This window comes from Solanum stenotomum, chromosome 7, assembly GCF_019186545.1.
Source record: "Solanum stenotomum isolate F172 chromosome 7, ASM1918654v1, whole genome shotgun sequence".
Lineage (NCBI taxonomy): Eukaryota > Viridiplantae > Streptophyta > Magnoliopsida > Solanales > Solanaceae > Solanum > Solanum stenotomum.
Window position 1 is genome coordinate 28,737,578 of NC_064288.1, and position 23,841 is coordinate 28,761,418.

The window sequence follows — 23,841 nt, forward strand, 5'->3', positions numbered from 1 at the left end:
AGTCACACCCGAGCTTAAATGAATCATAAGGAGAAGAGCAAAAAGTAAGACGATGTCAGAATTGGTTGTAAAAAATGTAAATTAGCCACTGTAATGTCAAGGAAGGTAGAAAAGTCACTTAATATTTGAATATACCACACTTGACCCTAAGCTTATGTAACAAGCAAAGAAAGTCCTATAGTGATCCTAAGTATACGGTTTGGAAAGTCAAAGCATAGAAAATAAGGGCAAACCTATGGTAATGAGTACAAACTCTATTGAATTAGCTTCTCAGTGCGAGTGTATACTGAGTCCCTAACTAAAATTTCAAATTCTTTGTGAATAAGGGGATTTCTTTCAAGTAAGAGCACAAGTTACATTATTGAAGAGTTGGTATCTTTGTGATTGTTGTCTATGTATGTGAATGCGTCTATTGGTATGTCTATGTTATGTATTGATCCGCATGAATTGGCTTGTTGAGTTTAAATAAAAGATTTGCATTGTGTTGAAAATAAATTAGGAGGGTGATTGTTTAGAAATTTTCATGTGATTTCTTGAGTTTTTAGGTTACTTCTGCACAAGTGTCGTTTAATGTTTGTCAGATCGCTTGAGGACAAGCACCAACTTTAAGTTGAGGGTGTTGATGTACCATGAACTTACAATACTTTTGATGCATTAAAATTTAGAGTTTTGTATGCGTCTAAAGAATTGTTTTACTAGATGTGATGGTAATTTTATTTGATTTTGCCGAAAATAGGTTTCGGAGCAGTTGGTGTTAAAAGTGTTACCACAATAGGATTCGGTGACAGACGATTACACTTATGATCTGTCATTCCTTCGACGAGTTATAGGTGGAAGGCCTGGGTTGAAATGATGAGAAATGGAGCTAAGTGATGAACGACAGAAGGTGTTTGAAGAGTCGTAGGTACTACTACGAGTCGTACATAAGGAGTGACACGATAGTTCAGAATTAAGAAGCTCCAGTCCATGAACGATAGGTGAATATGATGGGACGTTCTTAGACCTACCAGCCGTAGGCCATGCTCGTGGATGGCACCCATGGGAGATTTAATAACTACTAGGGACGGAGGCACTTACGAGCCGTCGTCTCTACGACGAGCCGTAGGTTGCCAATCGTAGGTGACACTGCCCAAAACCGAATTTTCTTAGTCTTAATGTTAGACACTTTAAGCATTTTAATTCTTGAAGTTTGGATTATTAAATTTGCATTTGTTCTTCAATTCACGATTACGGATTTCATCTATTGTAATTGTATGTTCATGATTTACCTTACAAACCCTATTATGAATTGTGATCACTCAAGCATGAATAACTAAATCCACAACTAGGGTTGTGAGAACCATGATTAATTAACAACGTAAAAGTAATGACTAAGTAATTCTGAAATAATGTTATGCATGTATTGTTAATCTGCATGAATAACTAAATCCACAACTAGGATTGTGGGAACCATGACTAATTAACAACATAAAAGTAATGACTAAGTAATTTTGAAATAATGTTATGCATGTATTGTTAATCTCTTTGTTTTGAATACTTTTTAACGGTGCCCAACGTTAGAATTCGCCTCATTCCTACTCTACCGACCAAGGAAGTAATGCATGAGAAATAGATTAAGCAACAAAGATTTAGGGTGATAGTCCACTGTCTAATAGTCTAACCCAAATAAGTGAGGGCTAATTTGTGGTCAAGGGTAAGGGATAGTAAAGCACACACCCGTAGACCGACCAAGTTGCGAGGTGAAATTTTCCTACTTGAACGACCAATCACTTAGGAGATACAAAACTTACTGGCTTTGCATGTTAAACACTAGGAAAGAGTTACTATTATTAGGATAACTGAGTTAAGAGCTTGTGGGGAACACATGTGCCCTAGTTTCATCTCATATTCATTTTACAATCTTTGAATCATGCTTAATTATTACTACAAATCAATAAACAATTAATTTATTTATAAATCCCCTTTTACAGAAGTAATCTGACTAAACGTACAATTAACCATAAATTAGCCTAAGTCTAGACCATATTCCAGCTTGGATCGATCCTTACCTTGGTTAGGTTTCTTATTTGGCAACGACTGCTTATTGTTCTTTAGAGAGGTGTAATTTAGGTTTATCACAAACTCGTACCCAAAATGACAAGTAGTGAGTATAAAGGTAGAACTAAACAAAAATAACACTAGCAATAAAAAATAAGTAGGAATAGCAGCAACCCAAAATCTTTATACTATAGAAATCCCTCCTAGAACCTGGAAGTCATGATTACAATGTTGATTGATATGAACAAAGACAAGTCCTAAAAGTAAACAACAACAGGCCATCTCAAAGAAAAAAGATTAGCTAAACATATACATACAGAAGGAGACAGGTTGATCCAGGACGCGAAGTGCTTACCCTCAACTCTGATCCCCAAAAGATACAAAAGATAGCACAAACGATCACCACTAGTAGATGGTACTAGGACCTGGATCACGAAAAAGATGTAGAGTGTAGCATGAATACCAAAACAAAGGTACTCAGTATGCATCGAAGGCCGACTGAGCACAAAGGGTAAAAACAGTAGGAAAAGATAGAATCTTGGCACAATTTTTTTTTTCAATCTCTACACCTGTTGGCCAATCCTGAAATTCTTTTGAAATTTTTTCAATCTCTACACATGCTGGTGATTCCATTATTTTTGGACGAGTCGAGCGTACTATTCAAACTTTGTAAAATATGTTGAGAGCTTATAGATTGACTTCAAGAGTAATTTGGATGATAATTTAACTTTGATTGAGTTTTATTATAATATTAGCTATCACAAAAGTATTCAGATGAATCCATTTGAGGCTCTCTATGGTAGGAGGTGTAGGTCTCCTATTGGTTGGTTTAAAGTTGAAGATGTCACTTTAATAGGGCCCAAGTTGGTGCATGAGGCTATGGAGAAGGTTCTACTTATTAGAAAAGGTTGAAATTGGCTCAAAGTCGATTAATGTCCTATGTGCATGTTAGAAATAGAGAGCTTGAATTTGACGTTCATGATTGGGTTTACTTGAAAATATCACCTATGAAAGGTATGATGAGATTCGTGAAGAAATGGAAGCTTAGTCTCTGCTTTTTAGTTCCTTATCAGATTTTGAGGCATTTTGATAAGGTAGCCTATGAGTTGGATTTGCCTTTTGATTGCATGCAGTGTTTCATGTTTCGTTTTAGAATAAGTTTATTGGTGATCCTACTTCTAGTGTTCCATTAGAGAGTGTGGGTATTAAGGGAAGTATTTCTTAGGAAGGAGTTCCGGTTGAAATCTTGGATAATCAAGTCCAAAAGTTGAGAAATAAAGGAGTTGTTTTCGTGATATTTGAATAAAGAAATCAATTAGTTAAGGGTGCTACATGGGAGGCTGAAACCAATATGATGTCCAAGTATCATCATCTCTTTCCCTCTGTTCCCGTTTTAGCTTGAGGTCTAGCTCCTCATCTTTAATCTTTTGGAATCATGCATTTTGGCTATTCTGATGTTTCCATATACATGAATGTTCATGAAATCCTTATTTTGAGTTTATGTTTTAGCTTGGGGTCGATTACTCTTTGTTTATGTGCATTTTGGTATGATTTATATTCATGTTGAGTTGTTAGAGCTCTTTTCCTACTCTATGATAGCTTCAGCCCCATTAGAGGACAAATAATCCCAAGGGGGAGATATTGTAATACCTCTGAACATGGTAAGTTGAGTTCGAAAGGAAAATCTAAAAATTTTGCTACTGAAGTAATTCTTATGAGCCCACTTATGGACCATAGAAAGACCTACGAGCCATAGGTAGGAAATCGTGACAGTTAAGTGAGAAATTAGAAAATGACAAGCCCTAGAAGAGTTCACCTGGACGGTCTGTCCAAATTCTCTCCAAGGATCTCAAGGAAAATTATAGGGTTCTTCAAGATTTCAAGTCTCCTTCTGCAAATTCCAAAGCTAAAATTCATCAAGGTATGTGGGAAGTTCATTAACGGATTTCCTTTTCATCAATTGAGTCCCAAGATTACTCCATTCTCTTCTATGAATTCTTCCCAATTGTCAAGGGTTTTATATGAATTTTAGTAGTTTAAATTGTGTATGATTCAGTTCAGTATATTTAATCTTACATGATTTGATAAAAATTAGATGCTTTCAAGGTTTTACCTATGAACCCATCCAATATGTCTGTCTTATGATCATGAATTGACGCTTTGAAATTATGCATGCAAGAGAAATTGTAGTGACTATGATTCTAGGGTTCTTTAAAATAAAGTGTCACATGTTTTTATGAAATTAGGTTGCTTCTGATTGAAGTATTCCTACTATTAAAGATTTCCATAATTTAGCCACTTCCGATTTAAGTTCATTTTTACTAAGAAAATATTATATATAGATGCTTTCGGTTAAGAGTATTTTATACATTGATTATGCCATGAAATCATGGTATTTCAAAGGAGCTATTCTTATGATTTATGAGTCTATGTTAATTCATGGTATTACAAGATTCTTACCTTTTCAAAGACTAAGATATGTGATGAGTGGTAGATTTGCACTCATTGGAGACCGATTTAGCTCAATAATTAGTGTCCTCAATTCCTAAATATGTCATATTCTGATGATATTTCGATGATTTGCATCTATTAGGGCTAATGTACAAGGAAAGGATGAATGTTTGAAATAATGGTGAAAAATGAAAAAAGAAGTGTAAACTATACATTGGCGATTGCCAAACAAGAAAGACGAATTACGAAGTGAGCATGACCTCGCCCAAAGTGACTGTGCACAACACTTGTATCTTTCAAGGTAGGTTGACGAACTTCAAAAGAAAAAGCGACTCACCAAACAAGAAGAGCAACCTTGTTATTCATCACCAAAAGCGAAAATGGCTAATTGTATACCGAAAATGGCTAATTGCAACGACAAAAATTGAAGGCTCGAAAGGTGAACTAAGGTGATACTCAGAGATACACCAAATGTGAAATGCAGAGTAGAACGAGCTCACTGACTGAGGTTCAAAGACCTAAAGCCTAGAGCAAGAGAAGGCGAGCTGAAGCATGAATGATGACTTGCCGAACGAGTTCGATAAGCTCGACAAACATCAACCATAGGGTAGCGTATGAGTTTTGAGTCAAATTTTGGGAACTTATATAGCTTAAAGGAGGGAGAAAGAAGAAAATTATTGGACAATTTTTTGGTCTTTGAGAAGCTTTTGGTGAGATTAAAGTTGGATAGTGAGAGAAACAACTTTACCTTGTGAAGAACTCCCTCTAGTTTTTTTTTTTTTTTTTTGGGGGGGGGGGGGGGGGTTCAACTTTGCCCTTGAAATTGACAAATCAAAGTTGAATTCAAAGTGGGTTTCCTTGTAATTGCTTAATTTCATGTTACACATGGCAGCTTTCATAGAAGGTATGATTTCTTTGCTTTTTGGTATGGGTGGCTAAAACCCTAAGATCTAGGGATGGAATTATGGGTTTGGTGTAGATTTAATGTAGTGGGTATTGTATTATGCTTTGTTTTGCTATTGTTTATACATAAATTTGGGCTAATTAGCATGGGATGAACTTATGGGTTAATGTTGAAAACTTAATTCCTACTTCCGATCTTTGGTCTATAATAAAAAGAGATTGATTGGAGTGGGTAATGAGTTCGATACTAGCAATTTAGGTTTGATGTCCGTAACTTGCTCAAAAATAGAGTTTATGGGTCAGATCTAATTGCCATACTGTTGAATTGAAAGAGAGAATAGGGTAAGATATTGGGTTGTTTAAATTGGCATATTGATGAGACCGAAAGGAGATTCTATGAAAGGATTCTACGAGATCAAATGAAAATTAGAGTCACTAAAGATGACCTAGCCTATTCGTAAATGTCTAGGACTATAGAGCATAACAATTACCCATATGTGACATTTATTTCAAATCCTTGAACCTCTAGATTGCTTGTTACATCTTGAATTTTCCGTAATTTTAGTTTAATTGTGACGATTGATAACAAACTCCTTTTATTAAATTGGTGGAATCATCCACCCACTTATTTTTACTACTACTAATGAACGATTTTACAATCTAAGTTTCTTGATAGAAATTTTGACGATATACCATTCTCTAGGGTATTCAACCATGACTCTTAGTTGGGTATTTATATTTACTTTGACCGTTGTCTCTCTTAATTGGTTTTAAAGTGTACATTTGAGCATTATAAAAAATGGTGTTGCTTCCATGGAATGGTGGTTGAGAATTCTATTTGAGAAATTAGTTTGTAAATGTAACGACTCGGAAAATGATAGAGTGAAACTAGAGCCTCACATGTGAGTTTGGAGTCGAGAACTTAATGAAATGATTATATTTGAATTTGACCCAAAAGTTCTTAAAAATGTGCTTCGGAAGTTACCGGAAACTTGTTTAGCGGTATATTTAAAGATCCATTTCGTTTTTCGAAAATCCGACTTCATATTCTTGTTTAGGGGGTCAAATTGAGTGGGAAATGGGTCTAACCCAAATTTTAGAGCAACCGTATCAAAATCCGAAATTTCCAAGTGAAGCCTTTTTCGAGGGTCTACTTTGGAGGGTCATATCTCCTAGCACACAAATAATTGGGTGACCCATAATATATCCATGGAAAGCCCTTTGAGTTAGCTACCTAACGCACTTCGTTTCACCTCATTCGGAGTTCGGACGAAAAAGTTATGCCCATTTTCGTAAAGTCTGTCCGGCAGAGAAAGGCAATTTCCAGTAGCCGATTTTACTGTTCACCCGCCCCTTTTTTTTTTTAAAGTGTTGGACGAATTTTTTTTCCAAAGGGCATATAGTATTTCCTATATATCATTAGTTCATTCCCATCCCTAAAAACATTTCCCTCACTTCTCAAATATTCTCTCCAACTCAAGAAGAAGAAGAAGTGGGAGCTAGGCTTTGGATTCAAGTCTTTCTTCATCAATTTCTTGCAAGATCATAGCAAAGGTATGGTGATCCTTCATCTAGGGTTAGCTTTCACCCTAGAGTCCATTCAAAGTTAGTTTTCAAAGGTTTCAAGTTCTTCAAAACCTAGGGCTTTTATTCTAACTCATGGGTTCCTTCTTCAAACGTTTTCAAATGGTTATTAATGACTTATTATGATTGTATTAGTATTTAAATGATGATTTATGACGAAAATACTCCATGAACCCATGATTTCTCTCTATTCCTAGTTTATGCCTTTATAAAGTGGGTTGCTTGATAATGAATGTATATGAATCGAACTTGTTTAAATGTCTTTAGATTGTTGAAGTATGTCATTACTCATGCTTATTTTATGGTGTATTGTTGGTGTATTGGTATGAGAGGCTTATGGCCTTAAAGGCATAGTATGAGAAATTGAAGTGTTATCATGACATTGTATGAATGAGAGTTCAATGAAGATAATGTGATCATGTTATGAATGTAAAGGTGTTGTTGTAGGTTGTTCACTGGTTTGGTTGCATAATTACTACCCTATTTTCCATGCTCTTTGATTTCATTACATGCCTTCAAGGTGTTTGACAAAATGTCCAACTATGGAGAATTGATGAATCGATGTTTTAAAGCTTGAGTTATGAGATGTATGGAAATTCCATAGATGTGTTGATGACACTCATGAATGTTGATGATAGAATATGAAGGATTCTTCAATGTAAAGTATACCTTGGATCGGTAGGCTAATGGCACCCTTCCATTAATGATAAGTAATGAACCTTGGATTCGGCAGGCCTATGGCACCCTTTCCATAAAGGTTAATGATGAGACTTGAATCGGCAGGCTTATGGCACCCTTTCAAGAGGAGTTAATGAGCTTTCCTAAATGTACCTTGAATCGGCAGGCTTATGGCACCCTTTCATGTGTTAAATAATGTACCTTGAATCGGCAGGCTTATGGCACCCTTTCATGTGTGATGATGTCAAAGTAATGAACTATTCTATGGGAATGTAGGCTAAGCACCGAGCGGATTTGGTTAGATGGAAACTCCCCCGACAGTTAGGCATGAGTTTCAATGATCGTCTACCTTATCCCATAAACTATGTGCCCGCATAGGAAGCTAGTGGATCCATTAAGCTATATATACCGGTCTTCCTTAGGCAAGTAGACCACCTCTTTTCGGTGTGGGGACTCATGACACCGGATTCCATGACAAGCTCTCATGGTCTATGTCGGTTAAACGCTTACTTCCCATCATGTGAGATTTCATTATGGTTTCTTGACAGGTTCTACAAAGTGTAGGTAGTAGTATGGGATGCTACCTATACATTGCACGAGTAGGCTTGGAGAGGGTCATAGTGAGTTTCTCTAAATCCTAATGACTGTGACATGAATGTACCCTAAATGAGGTTATTAAAGAATGTTGGCTCTTAAATGCTTAATATGTTATGCATGTTATACTTGGGTTATATTACGAGTTATTTTCCCTTGTCATGTCTTAATTAATGATATACCTCTTATGTATGAATATTGTGCAAAGGTGAAAGAAAGGAATGATAAGTTACTTTAAGTGACCTAAATGTGGTGCCTTAGTATGGATGGTGGTATGGGACGTCATCCATACATTGCACGAGGTATAGCATAAGGGTTTCTTGAGGTGAAGGTCCAAGGTAAAGGTTTTCATGTTGATATTGTTTAAAGGTGATATTATGACTTACTTGATGTTATGCTTGTCTTGTATGTCTTTTATGCTATTGTTCATGATATTTCAAAAAGGTGGCATAATGCATGGTTTCTAACTAAAATGTCCCTTTTTAAGCATGTTTTGCATGGTCATCATACTTAGTACATTTTGTGTACTAACCCATATTCTTCATATTTTTACTATAAGTGTAGGTTCCGGCAAGTGATCCCTCCTAGCTAGTTTGAAGTGTTGGATTGCTTTCCTCCAAGACTTGGTATGTCCTCATGGATTCGAGGACAAGACTTTTAAGTTCTTTTGTTCATGTAATAGACTTCTTTTGATTGTAAAGGGCCGTGTCCCTACTTATGTTTTGCGACTGTGTCTAAGATGGCCATGTGAGACTTAGACTTCCGCTGTGTGTTTTTAAAGTTGTTTTAAGAAGTTTAAATGTGTGGATGTAAATAAGTTTTTTTTTTTTTTTCCGCACTATTTTCATTATTGAATGCAATGAATGACTATGTGGCTTGTATAAGACCCCTTCGGGGTCGAGTACGCCTTGTTACGACTTGGGGGTGCTCCCGGGTCGTGACAAACATGGTATCAGAGCATAAGATTTTGGAAATGTTTTTTTTTAGGATCGATGTCTCACATGCCACATCTAGTAGAGTCTTGTTCATCGGTGTGAGTCGCGACACATCTATGAGCGAGAGGCTATAGGATGCTAGAAGTTACACTTCTTTCATATTCTTAAAGTCGTGCCTTAGAGTGTGGTTCTATAAGTGTTCTTATCCTTATCCTTCTCTTGTGTTTATAGGATATGAATACAAGAGGGAGACCCGCAAGGAGAGTAGGAGAAGAGGATGTGAATGAGGAAGTTCCTCCCCAAGTTGTGCAAAATGGTCAAGGTGTGCAATGCAATCAAGTTCCTATAGGTGAGCAAGAGAATGAGGTTCCGGTGGTTCCCCCGGATATGACCAATGAAGAGATTAGGTCGGCTTTCTTAATCTTGGCCCGAGCCATGGCGGCTCAAGCGACTAGAGATATGGGGCCTAGGGTGAATGCTAATGAGGGTACTATGGCTTCTAAGTTGAGAGACTTTGTGAGGATGAATCCTCCGGTGTTTCTAGGTTCTAAGGTGGGAGAGGATCCCCAAGAATTTTTGGATGAAGTGTATAAGGTAGTGAGTGCTATGGGGGTGACTTCAAGAGAAAAGGCGGAGCTTGCCTCCTATCAATTGAAAGATGTTGCCCAAATTTGGTTCACTCAATGGAAGGCTAATAGGCCGGTGGGAGCGGATCCTATAGAATGGGAGGAGTTTAAGGAAGCTTTCCTTGGTAGGTACTTTCCCCGTGAGATGAGGGAGTGTAAGGTTGAGGAGTTTATCAATCTTCGGCAAGGTAATATGAGTGTGCAAGAGTATTCCTTGAGGTTTACCCAATTGTCTAAGTATGCCCCATCTTTGGTGTCAAACCCTAGGGATGAGATGAGTAGGTTTGTGACCGGCGTATCCGACCTAGTCAAGGAAGAGTGCCATACGGCAATGCTCCATAATGACATGAACATTTCTAGGCTCATAGTGTATGCTCAATCCATTGAGGAGTCCAAACTTAAGAGGATGAATAGGAATGTGAAGAGGGGTAGATCCGATGAGCAAAGTCAACCTAGGTTCAAGAAGAGGGCTCAAGATCAAGATTTTTCAAGTGCTCCTAAGGTTAACCAAGATAAAGGTGGTGGATCTCAATTTTCTAAACCTACTTGCACCACTTGTGGCAAGAGGCACTATGGGAAGTGCCTAGCCGGTACTAATGGATGCTATGGTTGTGGGAAGAATGATCACAAGGTGAAAGATTGTCCTACTTTTACGGCTAGAGGAAGGGAGGCAAAGCAAGCTTCTAAAGATGGAACGGTTCCTATTCCTCCAAATTATGGTCGTTTCTATGCTCTCCAAGCTAGCAAGGACAAGGAAGCTAATCCGAATGAAGGCGCCGGTAAGTTTTAGTTCCTTATGGTCATGAATGTCTTGATGAGGTTTCTATGGTGTTGTTTTTCATGTTTGCCTTAATTGGGTTTTCTTCTAAGTGGGGGATGGTAGGTTGAATAGCAAGGTTGTTGAGAGTGTTGATATCCTTATCTCATTCCTTCTATTCTTATTCAAGCTTGAGGCCAAGAGTTCCTAGTAGCTTGTTTTATGTTTTGGAGTCTTGGGTGAAAATGAGTTTCCATGGTCTCCTTATGTTATGCATGTCCTATTTGAATTCTTGTTAAATGATAAAATGAGTTTTCATAAACGTGTTCCTCGTGTTGATGTGCATTTAGTTGAGTTGTCTATATGCTTCATGAGGATAAATGTTGAACATGCTTAAATGTTGCATGAGTTGATTTATTAGGCATGCTTAAATGTGTTCTTGAGAATGTTGCATAATTGTACTTTTGTGAGAAAATTGCATAATGTGCCTAATAATTTTGGGATGAGTGTGATGTAAATTGGAGAAGGAAGTTCATCCAATGAAATGAGAAATGGTAAAGCTTGATGCATAAGGAATTGGTAGATGTATTCCTAATTTCTTGAATTGCATGAAGTTGTTTGAGCCTCATTGATGTGGAGTTGATGTTTCCTCCGATATTTATGTACTTGTATTGATGTTGTATGCATGTTGATGGGCTGTATACTTGAGTTGTTACCCCTTATGTGTTTAAAGTGTCATTCGAGGACGAATGTTCCTAAGTGGGGGATAATGTAACGACTCGGAAAATGATAGAGTGAAACTAGAGCCTCACATGTGAGTTTGGAGTCGAGAACTTAATGAAATGATTATATTTGAATTTGACCCAAAAGTTCTTAAAAATGTGCTTCGGAAGTTACCGGAAACTTGTTTAGCTGTATATTAAAAGATCCGTTTCGTTTTTCGAAAATCCGACTTCATATTCTTGTTTAGGGGGTCAAATTGAGTGGGAAATGGGTCTAACCCAAATTTTAGAGCAACCGTATCAAAATCCGAAATTTCCAAGTGAAGCCTTTTTCGAGGGTCTACTTTGGAGGGTCATATCTCCTAGCACACAAATAATTGGGTGGCCCATAATATATCCATGGAAAGCCCTTTGAGTTAGCTACCTAACGCACTTCGTTTCACCTCATTCGGAGTTCGGACGAAGAAGTTATGCCCATTTTCGTAAAATCTGTCCGGCAGAAAATGCAAATTCCAGTAGCTAATTTTACTGTTCATTACTGTTCACCCGCCTGAAATTTTTTCTAAGTGTTGGACCATTTTTTTCAAAAGACTTATATTATTTCCTATATACCATTAGTTCATTCCCATCCCTAAAAACATTTCCCTCTCTACAATCCTCCATTTAAGAAAGTCAAGAACTTGGAGCTAGGGCTTGGTTTGAAGGTGGTGTCTTCATCAATTTTCGTGGGAGATCATAGCAAAGGTATGGTGGTCTTGATCCTTGTCTAATTTTCCATTCAAGGAGCCAAATCCAAAGTTATTTCAAAGTATGAAAAATCTAGGTTTTCACTCAATCTCATGGGTTCTTCCACCAAATGGTTTTAAAAGGTTTCTAATGGCACTTTATGGTTATATTGTTGTTGTATTGACGATTTAAGATGAAAATACTCCATGAACCCATGATTTCTCTCTATTCCTAGTTTATGCCTTTATGAAGTGGGTTGCTAGATAATGAATGTATATGAATCAAACTTGTTTAAAGGTCTTTAGATTGTTGAAGTATGTCATTACCCATGCTTATTTTATGGTGTATTGTTGGTGTATTGGTATGTGAGGCTTATGGCCTTAAAGGCATAGTATGAGAAATTGGAGTGTTATCATGACATTATACGAATGAGAATTCAATGAAGATAATGTGATCATGTTATGAATGTAAAGGTGTTGTTGTAGGTTGTTCACTGGTTTGGTTGCATAATTACTACCCTATTTTCCATGCTCTTTGATTCCATTACATGCCTTCAAGGTGTTTGACAAAATGTCCAACTATGGAGAATTGATGAATCGATGCTTTAAAGTTTGAGTTATGAGATGTATGGAAATCCAGAGATGTGTTGATGACACTCATGAATGTTGATGATATAATATGAAGGATTCTTCAATATAAAGTATACCTTGAATTGGTAGGGCTTATGCATCATTTTCTTGTATAAATGATTATATTGTTGATTGTTGAATCCTTGGATCGGTAGGCTTATGGCACCCTTCCACACATGCTTATAATGAACCTTGGATCGGTAGGCTAATGGCACCCTTCCATTAATGATAAGTAATGAACCTTGGATTCGGTAGGCCTATGGCACCTTTCCATAAAGGTTAATGATGAGACTTGAATCGGTAGGCCCATGGCACCCTTTCAAGAGGAGTTAATGAGCTTTCCTAAATGTACCTTGAATCGGTAGGCTTATGGCACCCTTTCATGTGTTAAATAATGTACCTTGAATCGGTAGGCTTATGGCACCCTTTCATGTGTGATGATGTCAAAGTAATGAACTATTCTATGGGAATGTAGGCTAAGCACCGAGCGGATTTGGTTAGATGGAAACTCCCCCGACAGTTAGGCATGAGTTTCAATGATCGTCTACCTTATCCCATAAACTATGTGCCCGCATAGGAAGCTAGTGGATCCATTAAGCTATATATACCGGTCTTCCTTAGGCAAGTAGACCACCTCTTTTCGGTGTGGGGACTCATGACACCGGATTCCATGACAAGCTCTCATGGTCTATGTCGGTTAAACGCTTACTTCCCATCATGTGAGATTTCATTATGGTTTCTTGACAGGTTCTACAAAGTGTAGGTAGTAGTATGGGATGCTACCTATACATTGCACGAGTAGGCTTGGAGAGGGTCATAGTGAGTTTCTCTAAATCCTAATGACTGTGACATGAATGTACCCTAAATGAGGTTATTAAAGAATGTTGGCTCTTAAATGCTTAATATGTTATGCATGTTATACTTGGGTTATATTACGAGTTATTTTCCCTTGTCATGTCTTAATTAATGATATACCTCTTATGTATGAATATTGTGCAAAGGTGAAAGAAAGGAATGATAAGTTACTTTAAGTGACCTAAATGTGGTGCCTTAGTATGGATGGTGGTATGGGACGTCATCCATACATTGCACGAGGTATAGCATAAGGGTTTCTTGAGGTGAAGGTCCAAGGTAAAGGTTTTCATGTTGATATTGTTTAAAGGTGATATTATGACTTACTTGATGTTATGCTTGTCTTGTATGTCTTTTATGCTATTGTTCATGATATTTCAAAAAGGTGGCATAATGCATGGTTTCTAACTAAAATGTCCCTTTTTAAGCATGTTTTGCATGGTCATCATACTTAGTACATTTTGTGTACTAACCCATATTCTTCATATTTTTACTATAAGTGTAGGTTCCGGCAAGTGATCCCTCCTAGCTAGTTTGAAGTGTTGGATTGCTTTCCTCCAAGACTTGGTATGTCCTCATGGATTCGAGGATAAGACTTTTAAGTCCTTTTGTTCATGTAATAGACTTAATAGACTTCTTTTGATTGTAAAGGGCCGTGTCCCTACTTATGTTTTGTGATTGTGTCTAAGATGGCCATGTGAGACTTAGACTTCCGCTGTGTATTTTTAAAGTTGTTTTAAGAAGTTTAAATGTGTGGATGTAAATAAGTTTTTTTTTTATTCCGCACTATTTTCATTATTGAATGCAATGAATGACTATGTGGCTTGTATAAGACCCCTTCGGGGTCGAGTACGCCTTGTTACGACTTGGGGGTGCTCCCGGGTCGTGACAGTAAATTTGTTTAGTTGTAGCAGATTACTGTTGTGTGTTGTTGTTGGATTATTTGTAGGTCTAATACAATGAGTGACCATGTTAATGACAATGATAGTCACTATGGTCAAAACAACAACATGGGTGATTTGAATTATATGCATGTGAATATTGTTTAAACCATGGGAGCCATCCAGAAACCTCCCATAGTCGGGAGGGTTGTGTTTCATATAACTGGAACAATGCTATAATTGCTCCAACTAAAAGGAACATTTGGGGGTCTAGCCCATGAGGATCCCCATGAACAACTTAGGAATTTTTTGGAGGTACGTGGAACATTCTTGTTCAAGAACATCTCTCAAGAGTCCGTGATGTTCTCTTTAACGAGTGAAGCTACAAGATGATTGACGAAATTGTCAAATGAGTCTATTACTTCGTGGGAGGAGTTGAATAATGATTTCTTGGAGAAATTATTTCAACCCTAAAAGATTGTTAAACTTCGAAACCAAATCCAAAATTTCAAGTGCATTGGAGGTGAATCTCTACATGAGACTTAGTTGCAGTTCAAGAATCTACTTTTGCAATGTCCAACACATGGTGTTCCGGACAATTTACTATTGCAATACTTTAGTTTTATCATTGAGTTTGTCAAGAAAGGTGTGGCTACTTTGTCGCTTAACAACATAACCAAAGTTAACCAAGCATGACATACTAGAGAAGACCAAGTATCTACTCTACAACTGAGTTTGAGAAAAGAACAAATCGATAAGAACAATGAACGAGATGAAAACATGGGAAAAATGATAACCCAACTTGATTTGTTGTCTATACATGTTTGGGAGGTGGACTTAAATTGGTGAATGCGGTTGGAACTAATAGTGGGCAGTGCCCAGATGATGCCAACTTTGAGGCATTATACAATGAAGAAATGCAATATTTGGGAAACCAAATGGGGGGTTCTCACACCAATTATCAACAACAAGGTGGTAACCAAGGTTGGAACAAGGATAAAGATAATGGTTGGAAAGATTGGCGAGGTGGAAATTGGAGAGATAGGGAGGCTGACCAAGATAGATATGTGCCTCCCATGATCTTCAATGACCAAAAGACCTAGTTGGGACAGAAGGTAACTGAAACGAGGAAATGCTTACAAGGATCTTTAGCAAGGTTGAAGGGTACGACAAAGTGTTGAAGGAATTGAAAAATTACTTCTCCACTTTATCTCAAACAGTTACCTCATATTCAATGTGAATCAAGTAGCTGGAGACCTAATTGTTCCAGATCTCTACTCATCTCAATCCAAGGTAAAAAGGAACGTTGCCAGTGACACCATCCAAAATACCACAAATGATTGCTGAGGAAATGAAAATTATGTCATCTGATGGTCCACGATTTGGACTCATTTAGGGCTTTATTTTGGTAGATTTAGTGTCCTCAAATGCATATTTTGTCTCAATAATTGATGAAAAGCCTTGAGTTTCAGATATTTGGAATTAGAGGCAAAGCATGGACACTATTGGCCAAAAAGGAACAAGGCAGCTGAAAAGATGAACAAAAGACGGCCTGAGGATCACCTAAAGCATTAGGTGAGTCACCGAATGGCCTTAACCTCGCCTAATGTTCCGATGTGTTTGAGCCTTAAGGAAAAGATCAAGTTGGCGATGAAAGGGAGTAGTTGGCGCGTCGCCAAACAGTTCCGTGAAGCAGCACCAAATCACCCAATGATTCAAAACGTGAAGATTCTAAAGGCAAAGGATGAAAGGCGATGAACTAGACCAGAGGGCGGATCCCCGATTGTATCAGTGATCCCGGCTAACTGCACCGAGTGGTCCTTCACAGCACAAATTTTCAAAAATTGTAATACCCATTTAAATTTGTAGCTTAGTATCAAGTTGTAGAGAATTATTACTGATTTTTAGAATATTTTCAGTTTGAGTTCTTAGAGATTTTGGGAGACGTTGCTCTTGAGCTTGAAGGTTTTGAAGGTTTTCAACTCCAAGAAATTGGAAGTGGGCATCAAAGAATCTTCATCTTAGATATGTTTTAAAAAAATTTCTATCGTACCCATTTGATGGAAACACTTTTTGGTATCGATTTCTATCTCTTTTTCATGTCTAGCTAAAACCACCAGTTCGTGGGTGTAATTATATGAATATGGGTTAAATTTACTGTTGGGTATTGCTCATTGTTAGTCTATTTACTGTTTAAATGTGATTTTGTTTAGTAGTTGTGCTTGAACTTAATGGGATTGTAGTTGCAAATACGATTTCATCTTAGTGTTTTTGGCTTGCTCGAGAGAGAGGTTTTAAAACCAAACCTATTAAATCGATAGCATGTTGTTATTGGGTCGTCGTGGGTTCAGCTTGAGAGAGTGAATCCTAGACCTTCTCCCACACATTCTGCTCGGGAGAGTGAATGGACTAAGGCGAAGGTTGTGCTTAATTGCTGTAACTCGATGTTCAAGAGAAACCGAGTTGATTCAGGGTAAGTTGTTCGAGAAAAAATTTACCCCCACTAAAGTCTAGCTTAGTTACAAAGTTCATCAATTTACTATCAATAACATTTACCCCATTGTTTATTTTATCCCATATTTCTATCACATCCCAAGAATCCCGTCTCCCTATCTCGCATCATTACATTTTTATTATTTTTGTTTATTAGTTGAATACAAACCTCTTTTTGATAATTGACACTTGTGTCACCCCTTGAATTTATTATGTTTGTTTTTGTTAATATTTATAGCTATGATTTATTAGAACATAATTTTGCTTTTCTACTTAATTCTCAACTGTTAACTGCTCCCTTGGGACTCGACCCCAACTCATTCGGTTGGATTATATTACTACATGCAATCGTTGACACTTGACTTAGAAGTTGTGTCTTCGATTACGTCAAACATCAAATTGGCGCCGCTGTCGGGGAGTGGTGTTAGTTGAGAATTGTTGGTCTTGTTTGTGATAGTTCTACTTACTTAATATTTAGTTGTGTTTTGCTTGATTGTTTTGAAAGTAGGAAGCATGAGCGTAAACGACAGGAATGGCAGCCAAGTAGGCCATCAAAACGACATCGGAAACCTCAACTATGTCAATGAGCCTCATGCTAATGACCCCCATCTCATGGTAGGTATTGGTGCCATTCGCTTGTCTTCGGCCGAAGGGAATGCAGTATTTCACATCACGAGTACTATGTTGCAACTCGTGGAACTAAAAGGGCTTTTCAGTGGTTTGGCTCATGAGGACCCTCATGAGCATATTAGAAACTTCGTGGATGTACCGTTCCCTTTCAAGAACATATCTCAAGAGTCAGTCCAGTTGAGGTTATTCCCGTTCTCGTCGATGTGAGAGGCGTACAAGTGGTTGGCTGAATTGCCACGTGAATCCGTCACTTCGTGGGAGGAGTTGGTTACGGCATTTCAAGTGCAATTTTTCCCTCCTTCGAAGATGATGACTCTACGCGATAGCATTGAGAGCTTTAAGCGTCTAGAAGGTGAGCCAATACAAGAAAATTGGTTGCGATTCAAGAAGTTGGTGCTTCAATGCCGAACTCATGGCTTGCCTGATAACGTGTTGCTGCGATATTTTTACCGGAGTCTTGACTCGATAAATAAGGGTGTTGCTGACCAACTTTATCTGGGAGGTTTGATGCAACAACCTTATGTGATAGCTGCTCAACTCTTGGATGGCATGCCTACCATAAATAGGGGATGGTATACCTGTGAAGACCAGGTCTCTCCTCTCACATTCAAACTAACTAAGGACCAGATGGAGAAGGACCAAGAGAGAGACCAAAACATGGCCAAGATCATGACACAACTTAATATTTTATCTAAAAAATTCATGGGAGTTGGTGGTCATTGTGTCAATGTCGTGGGTGTCGGGTCTGCTAATCTAGATGAGTCCAAGTTTGAAGCCTTGTATAATGAAGAGGTAAATTTCCTAGCCAACTAAAGTGGTGGCTATCATTCAAACTACCTGAGGCAGGGTGGTAACCAAGGTTGGGATATGGATGATGGTTGGAAGGATCGAGATCGTGAATGGAGAGACCATAATTCGAACTGGAAGGACGGGGACAAGGATATGTATGTGCCTCCCCACGAGTGCCAAAAGCCAAAGGATTCGAAAGGTGGTAGGTCTGAGGATATGCTCTCTAGTATCCTCAACAAAGTTGAAGGGTCAGGCAAGATTCTAAAAGAAGTAAGAAGATGTGTCTACCCTTAACCAGACCGTCACCTACTATTTAGTGTCGATCAAGCAGTTGGAGACCTAAATGGATTATATATCGTCTCATCTCAACCCGAGACAGCAGGGGCATTTGCCTAGTGACACTATGGCTAACCCCAAGAATGAGATTTGAAGGTAGACTTGCGTCGTACCGCGACATTAACTAAGGCGCTGCTTGGGAGGCAACCCAAGTTTTCTTATTTGTTTATCTTTCTTTGTTTGGAATAATAGTGTGTTGGTTGTCTTGGTTAACGGGTAGAAAGTGTTCGGAAATAAGGGAATTGGCGAGAAAAAGGTCAAGTCGGCGCATCACCGACCCCGACTTAGACAACCATTGGACTCGAGACAAATTTTATCTGGATTCTGTAACTTTTGGTGTAAACCAGAAAATTATTGGCAAGTCGTCGACCTATTCGGTGAACCCGATATAGTCCACCATTTGGAACTTCAAATCAACTGGAAGTTCTGTATAATTAAGGAGGTAAGTGTCTACTAGGGACTTCGCCGAACGAATCGGCGAGTAAGATTAATGTCGCCGAATGGACGAGAACTGGATGGTTTTTCACGCCAAAAAGGTTATACTTTTGAAACTCCTTGACTTTCACACTCATTATCATTTCATAAACTCACACCTACATATTATTATCTATATTTTTGCATTCTCTAACTGTTTTAGTCATCGAATTTATGCTCGGACCTTGGATTACATTTCTACCTAGCGATTCAATCTTAATTTAGTCAGCATTAAAGATTGGTGTCCAAATCCCTCAGTCTATTATTGACATTTTTTACTCTTATGCAATTATTCTTATCGTGTTGTCATATGTTGACCCTCTCATATAGGAGTAATTTAGTTGAAGGCTGGTTTTAATTTGAATATCTTGCCCAAAAAGTGTATAGGGTTGAAATCTCGTAATTTCGCCCCTCATAGTAAATTAAATATTTAGGGGTTGTGCTTGCATGTTGAGGGGTGTTGTGGGTCTAGTCTTAATTTGAGTTGTGTATGCTTTGATTTTGTTTTTAGGGATTGAAATGTTGAATTTGAGAAGTTGGGTTGAAAAAAGGCACGATGGGTCGTTTGTCGAGCTGGGTCGAGCTCGCCGAACCACTCAGCGTTGCGCCTAATGTCCCCATCTTGCCTTTAATTTTATTCTCCATGGGTTGCTGGGCTCTGCAATTTTTTACGAGAAGCCTGAGGTCGCAAAAGATCTACGACAACTCACCGAAAGTCTTCTTTCCCGCCCCTTGTTTGCTCCCCTAATTCCCTTTGCACTATAGCTTTCAGCAGACTAACCCTTGATCACCGAATGATGTTAGCGAATTGCCAAGTGGGTTCGCAGGTCTGTCTACGATAGATTTGTTGTGCTTTTGTTTGAAGTCTTCTAACTTTTTCTTGATGAGTTACAGACATAGCTAAACCGAAGGTTGCAGGAAGAAACATGCCACCCTGAAGGAAAGAAAAGAGGTTTGCACCTCACGAGGTTGCAGCTGCTTCCAAGAGCAAGGTCACCAAACCTCCCACAACTGGTGGGAGAGGAAAGGGCAATAAGACCATTTATGATAGGAAGACTACTCCTCAAGACCCCAATATTTCTTCATGGGCCAGGGGATTCTATGCAGCTGTGTAGACCTTTCTGGCAAATAGATCTTTGGTAGATTCTAGTTGGCCTGATATTGATGTTTCTTCTAAGTTGATTCCGGGCACTGATGTCCAAATCCAGACTGCTACTCCAGGCACTGAGGCCCAGTCAGATGGAGCGACTACTTAGATAGGATCCCCTCTTTACCTCTTTCTCTGTCTTACTTTATTGAAATTTTGGAGGATCTTGTTTGCATTTAAGGAAAAATACTTTTATTTGTGGTGGGGTGAGGCCGACTTTTCTATTATGATTGGTGTTTTGATTGTGTATTTATGTTGTTAACCTTAATATTAATAATACACTGCTTTTTGTCGATGTGTGAGCTTGTGGCTCCTTGTTCTTTAATTACAAATGATTTTTTACCCTTAAAAAAAAAATTTGCCTACTATTGTATGTACTTGAATGTGGTTGTTCTTTGGCTAATTTTAGTCTCGGTTTTGATCAATACCAATGACTTGAATAGTGCTCATAATCGAACGAACATGAATGTGCTAATACGATGAGACCAAATAAAGTGGCATAAACAATATGTGAACTTTTTGCATCTCGTTGTGATTAGCCATGTATCAAATCGATTATCTTGTGATGATCGTTGCACATTAGCAAAAGTGTAGAGTCTTGTTTGACTTTGGTGTCAGTGTCGTGTGTGATAAGCTTACCGTGAACCATGCATGGTGACACCTAGAATTTGCCCCGTTGGTCCGGTTGACGAAGTGATATGATCTTAGGCAACTTTGAAGAGTGTGAAACAATTTGACATATACCTCTTTTGTGGCCTACCTTGTGAGTGTGTGTGAACCACTTTTGAACACCATTTGAACCTTACCCTTCTTTGGAAGAAACTTGATGAAAACATGACCTTTCTTAATCCACTACCTGTATTCTTCTTCATTTGTGGTTGATTGAATAAACAACTTAGGCCAAAACCCTAAGTTGGGGGTGTGGTGAAAAGAGAAGGCAAGTCAAGAAGTGAAAGAAAAGTCTCCTTTTAACCCATGATGTTGAGAAAAATGGAACCCCTCCATAAAAAAAAAGAGAAGAAAAGAATGAAAAATAAAAAGTCATGGAATAAAGTTATGAAAATGCAAAAAGAAATGGGGTTTTCGAACAATCAATGGAAAGTGAATAATGGGATGACTTATGAGCACTAAAGAAAATGATGAAAGAAGAGGAAAGGAAGTGTTTTGAGCACCACATTTCATGAGGATAAAAGTCACCGACCCTAAATGACCATACCTTTACACTCAGCCCCATTACAAGCCTTGAAAAGACCTTTGTGATCTTGAGTAAGCTGAAGCATTTGTCAATTGGAAAATACGGGAAATCCTATGGGTGAAAACATGCATTATGTTCATCTTTGTGAGTGTGAGCGTTGCATTTGATTCCAGAACTTTAAATGATTGAATCATTGTGTGTGAAAATGGAATCATTCTTTGTGTGAGGGCATTTGAACACTTTTGTTGAGCTTGAACTTGCATTTGAAGCAAGTATTGTGAGCTTGAGAATCTTTGATAATGGTGTGTCACAACTTGAGTCTTTGAGTACACAATTGATCCTTGCATCAGTAAGTTGAGTCTTGTGTATTCATTCATGATTGAATCTTGTGTAGGACTGTTTGAGACATCCTTCTTGAACTACTGTACTTGAGTTTTACTTGAGGACACGCAAAAGTTTAAGTTGGGGATGCTGATGAGTCCACAATTTGGACTCATTTAGGGGTTTATTTTGGTAGATCTAGTATCCTCAAATGCATATTTAGTCTCAATAACTGATGAAAAACTTTGAGTTTTAGATATTTGGAGTTAGAGGCAAAGCGTGGATACTTTTGGGCAAAAAGGAAAAATGCAGCTAAAAAGACGAAGAAATGACGACATGAGGATCGCCTAAAGCATTAGGCGAGTCGCGGAATTGCCTTAACCTCGCCTAATGTTCCGGTGTGTTGAGCCCTGAAAGAAAAGATCAAGTTGGTGATGACAGGGAGCAGTCGGCACGTCGCCGAATAGTCCCGCGAAGCAGCACCATATCGTCCAATGATTCAAAATGCAAAGATACTAAAGGCAAAACTGAAAGGTGAAGAACCAGACCAAAGGGCGGATCGCCGAGTATACCGGCGATCCCAACTAACTACGGCGAGTGGTCCTTCTCATCATAAATTTTTGAAAACTATAAATACTCATTTAAATTTGTAGCTTAGTATCAAGTTGTAACGAATTATTATCATTTTTAGAATATTTTCAGTTTGACTTCTTAGAGTTTTTGGGAGACAATGTTCTTGAGCTTGAAGGTTTTTAACTCCAAGAAATTGGAAGTGGGCATCAACTAGTCTTCATCTTAGACGTGTTTAAAGACATTTTCTATCGTACCCACCTGATAAAAGCAATTGTTTGTATCGATTTCTATCTCTTATTCATGTCTAGCTAAAACCCCAATTCTTGGGGTGTGATTATGTGAATATGGGTTAAATTTACTGTAGGGTATTGCTCATTGTTAGTCTATTTGTTATTTAAATGTGATTTCGTTTAGTAGTTGTGTTTGAACTTAATGGGATTGTAGTTGTAAAAACGATTCATCTTAGTGTTTTTGGCTTGCTCGAGAGAGAGGTTTTAAAACCAAAACTACTAAATTGATAGCTTATGGTTATTGGGAAGTCGTGGGTTCAGCTCGAGAGAGTGAATCCTAGACCTTCTCCCACACATTCAGCTCGAGAGAGTGAATGGGCTAAGGCGAAGGTTGTGCTTAATTGTTGCAACTCAGTGTTTGAGAGAAACCGAGTTGATTCAGGGTAAGTTGATTGAGAAAAAATTTACCCCCACTAAAGTCTAGCTTTGTTACGAATGTTAAGCAATTTACTGTCAATAGAATTTACCCGGTAGTTTATTTTATCACATATTCCTCTCACATCCCAAGAATCTTGTCTCCCTATCTCGCATCTGTATATATTTTGCTATTTTTGTTTATTAGTTGAATACAAACCCCTTTTTGATAATTGACAGTTGTGTCACCCCTTGAATTTATTATGTTTGTTTTCGTTAATGTTTATTTCTATGATTGATTAGAACATAATGTTGCTTTTCTACTTAATTCTCAATTGTTAATTGCTCCCTTGGGACTCGATCCCAACCAATTCGGTTGGGTTATGTTACTGCACGCAATCGTTGACACTTGAATGGAAGTTTTGTCTTTGATTACGTCAAACATCATTGTTCCACAACGTTAAATAAGGTGTTTATTAGGAGGCAATCTAAGTCTTTACTTTTGTTTTATTGCTTTCAATAAATTGGGTTTTGAGTGCAGGATTGAGAAAAAGTCAAAAGGTTGAAAACGGAACATTAAGCAATGCCAAAACCAACTCGACTATCCGTCGAAGCAGTTGTGCAGACTCATTCTTTTCCATCCTCTAAGCTTGAAAAGGTAGAAAAGTGTATTGTCCATTTCGGTGATCTGAACTCCAAACGGTGATTCGTGTCCTCCTTCTAAGCTTGAAAAGGTAGAAAAGCTTGAAGCACACTTTCTCGATTTTTGGGGTTTTTCAACTTTGCTCTTGAATTTGATAAAATGAAGTTGAATCCAAAGTGGGTTTACTTGTAATTTATTCATTTCATGTTACCCATGGTTGG

At 38.1% G+C, this 23,841-nt stretch overlaps 1 protein-coding gene across 3 annotated transcripts in view; it reads left to right on the plus strand.

The window, feature by feature from the left end:
- The window catches only part of LOC125871851 (uncharacterized), a 553,480-nt gene that overhangs the window by 314,122 nt on the left and 215,517 nt on the right, over nt 1-23,841 (plus strand). The window contains exons 1-4 of one of the 3 annotated variants that reach the window (XM_049552541.1): nt 6,837-6,945; nt 8,812-8,873; nt 9,414-10,587; nt 14,000-14,203. In XM_049552541.1, the coding sequence (XP_049408498.1) occupies nt 9,417-10,587; nt 14,000-14,013 (1,185 nt within the window). In that variant the 5' untranslated portion in view covers nt 6,837-6,945; nt 8,812-8,873; nt 9,414-9,416 and the 3' untranslated portion in view covers nt 14,014-14,203. Of the gene's footprint in view, nt 1-6,836; nt 6,946-8,811; nt 8,874-9,413; nt 10,588-13,999; nt 14,204-23,841 lie in introns of those variants that run through there. The other 2 variants (XM_049552543.1, XM_049552542.1) reach the window with 2 other exon arrangements.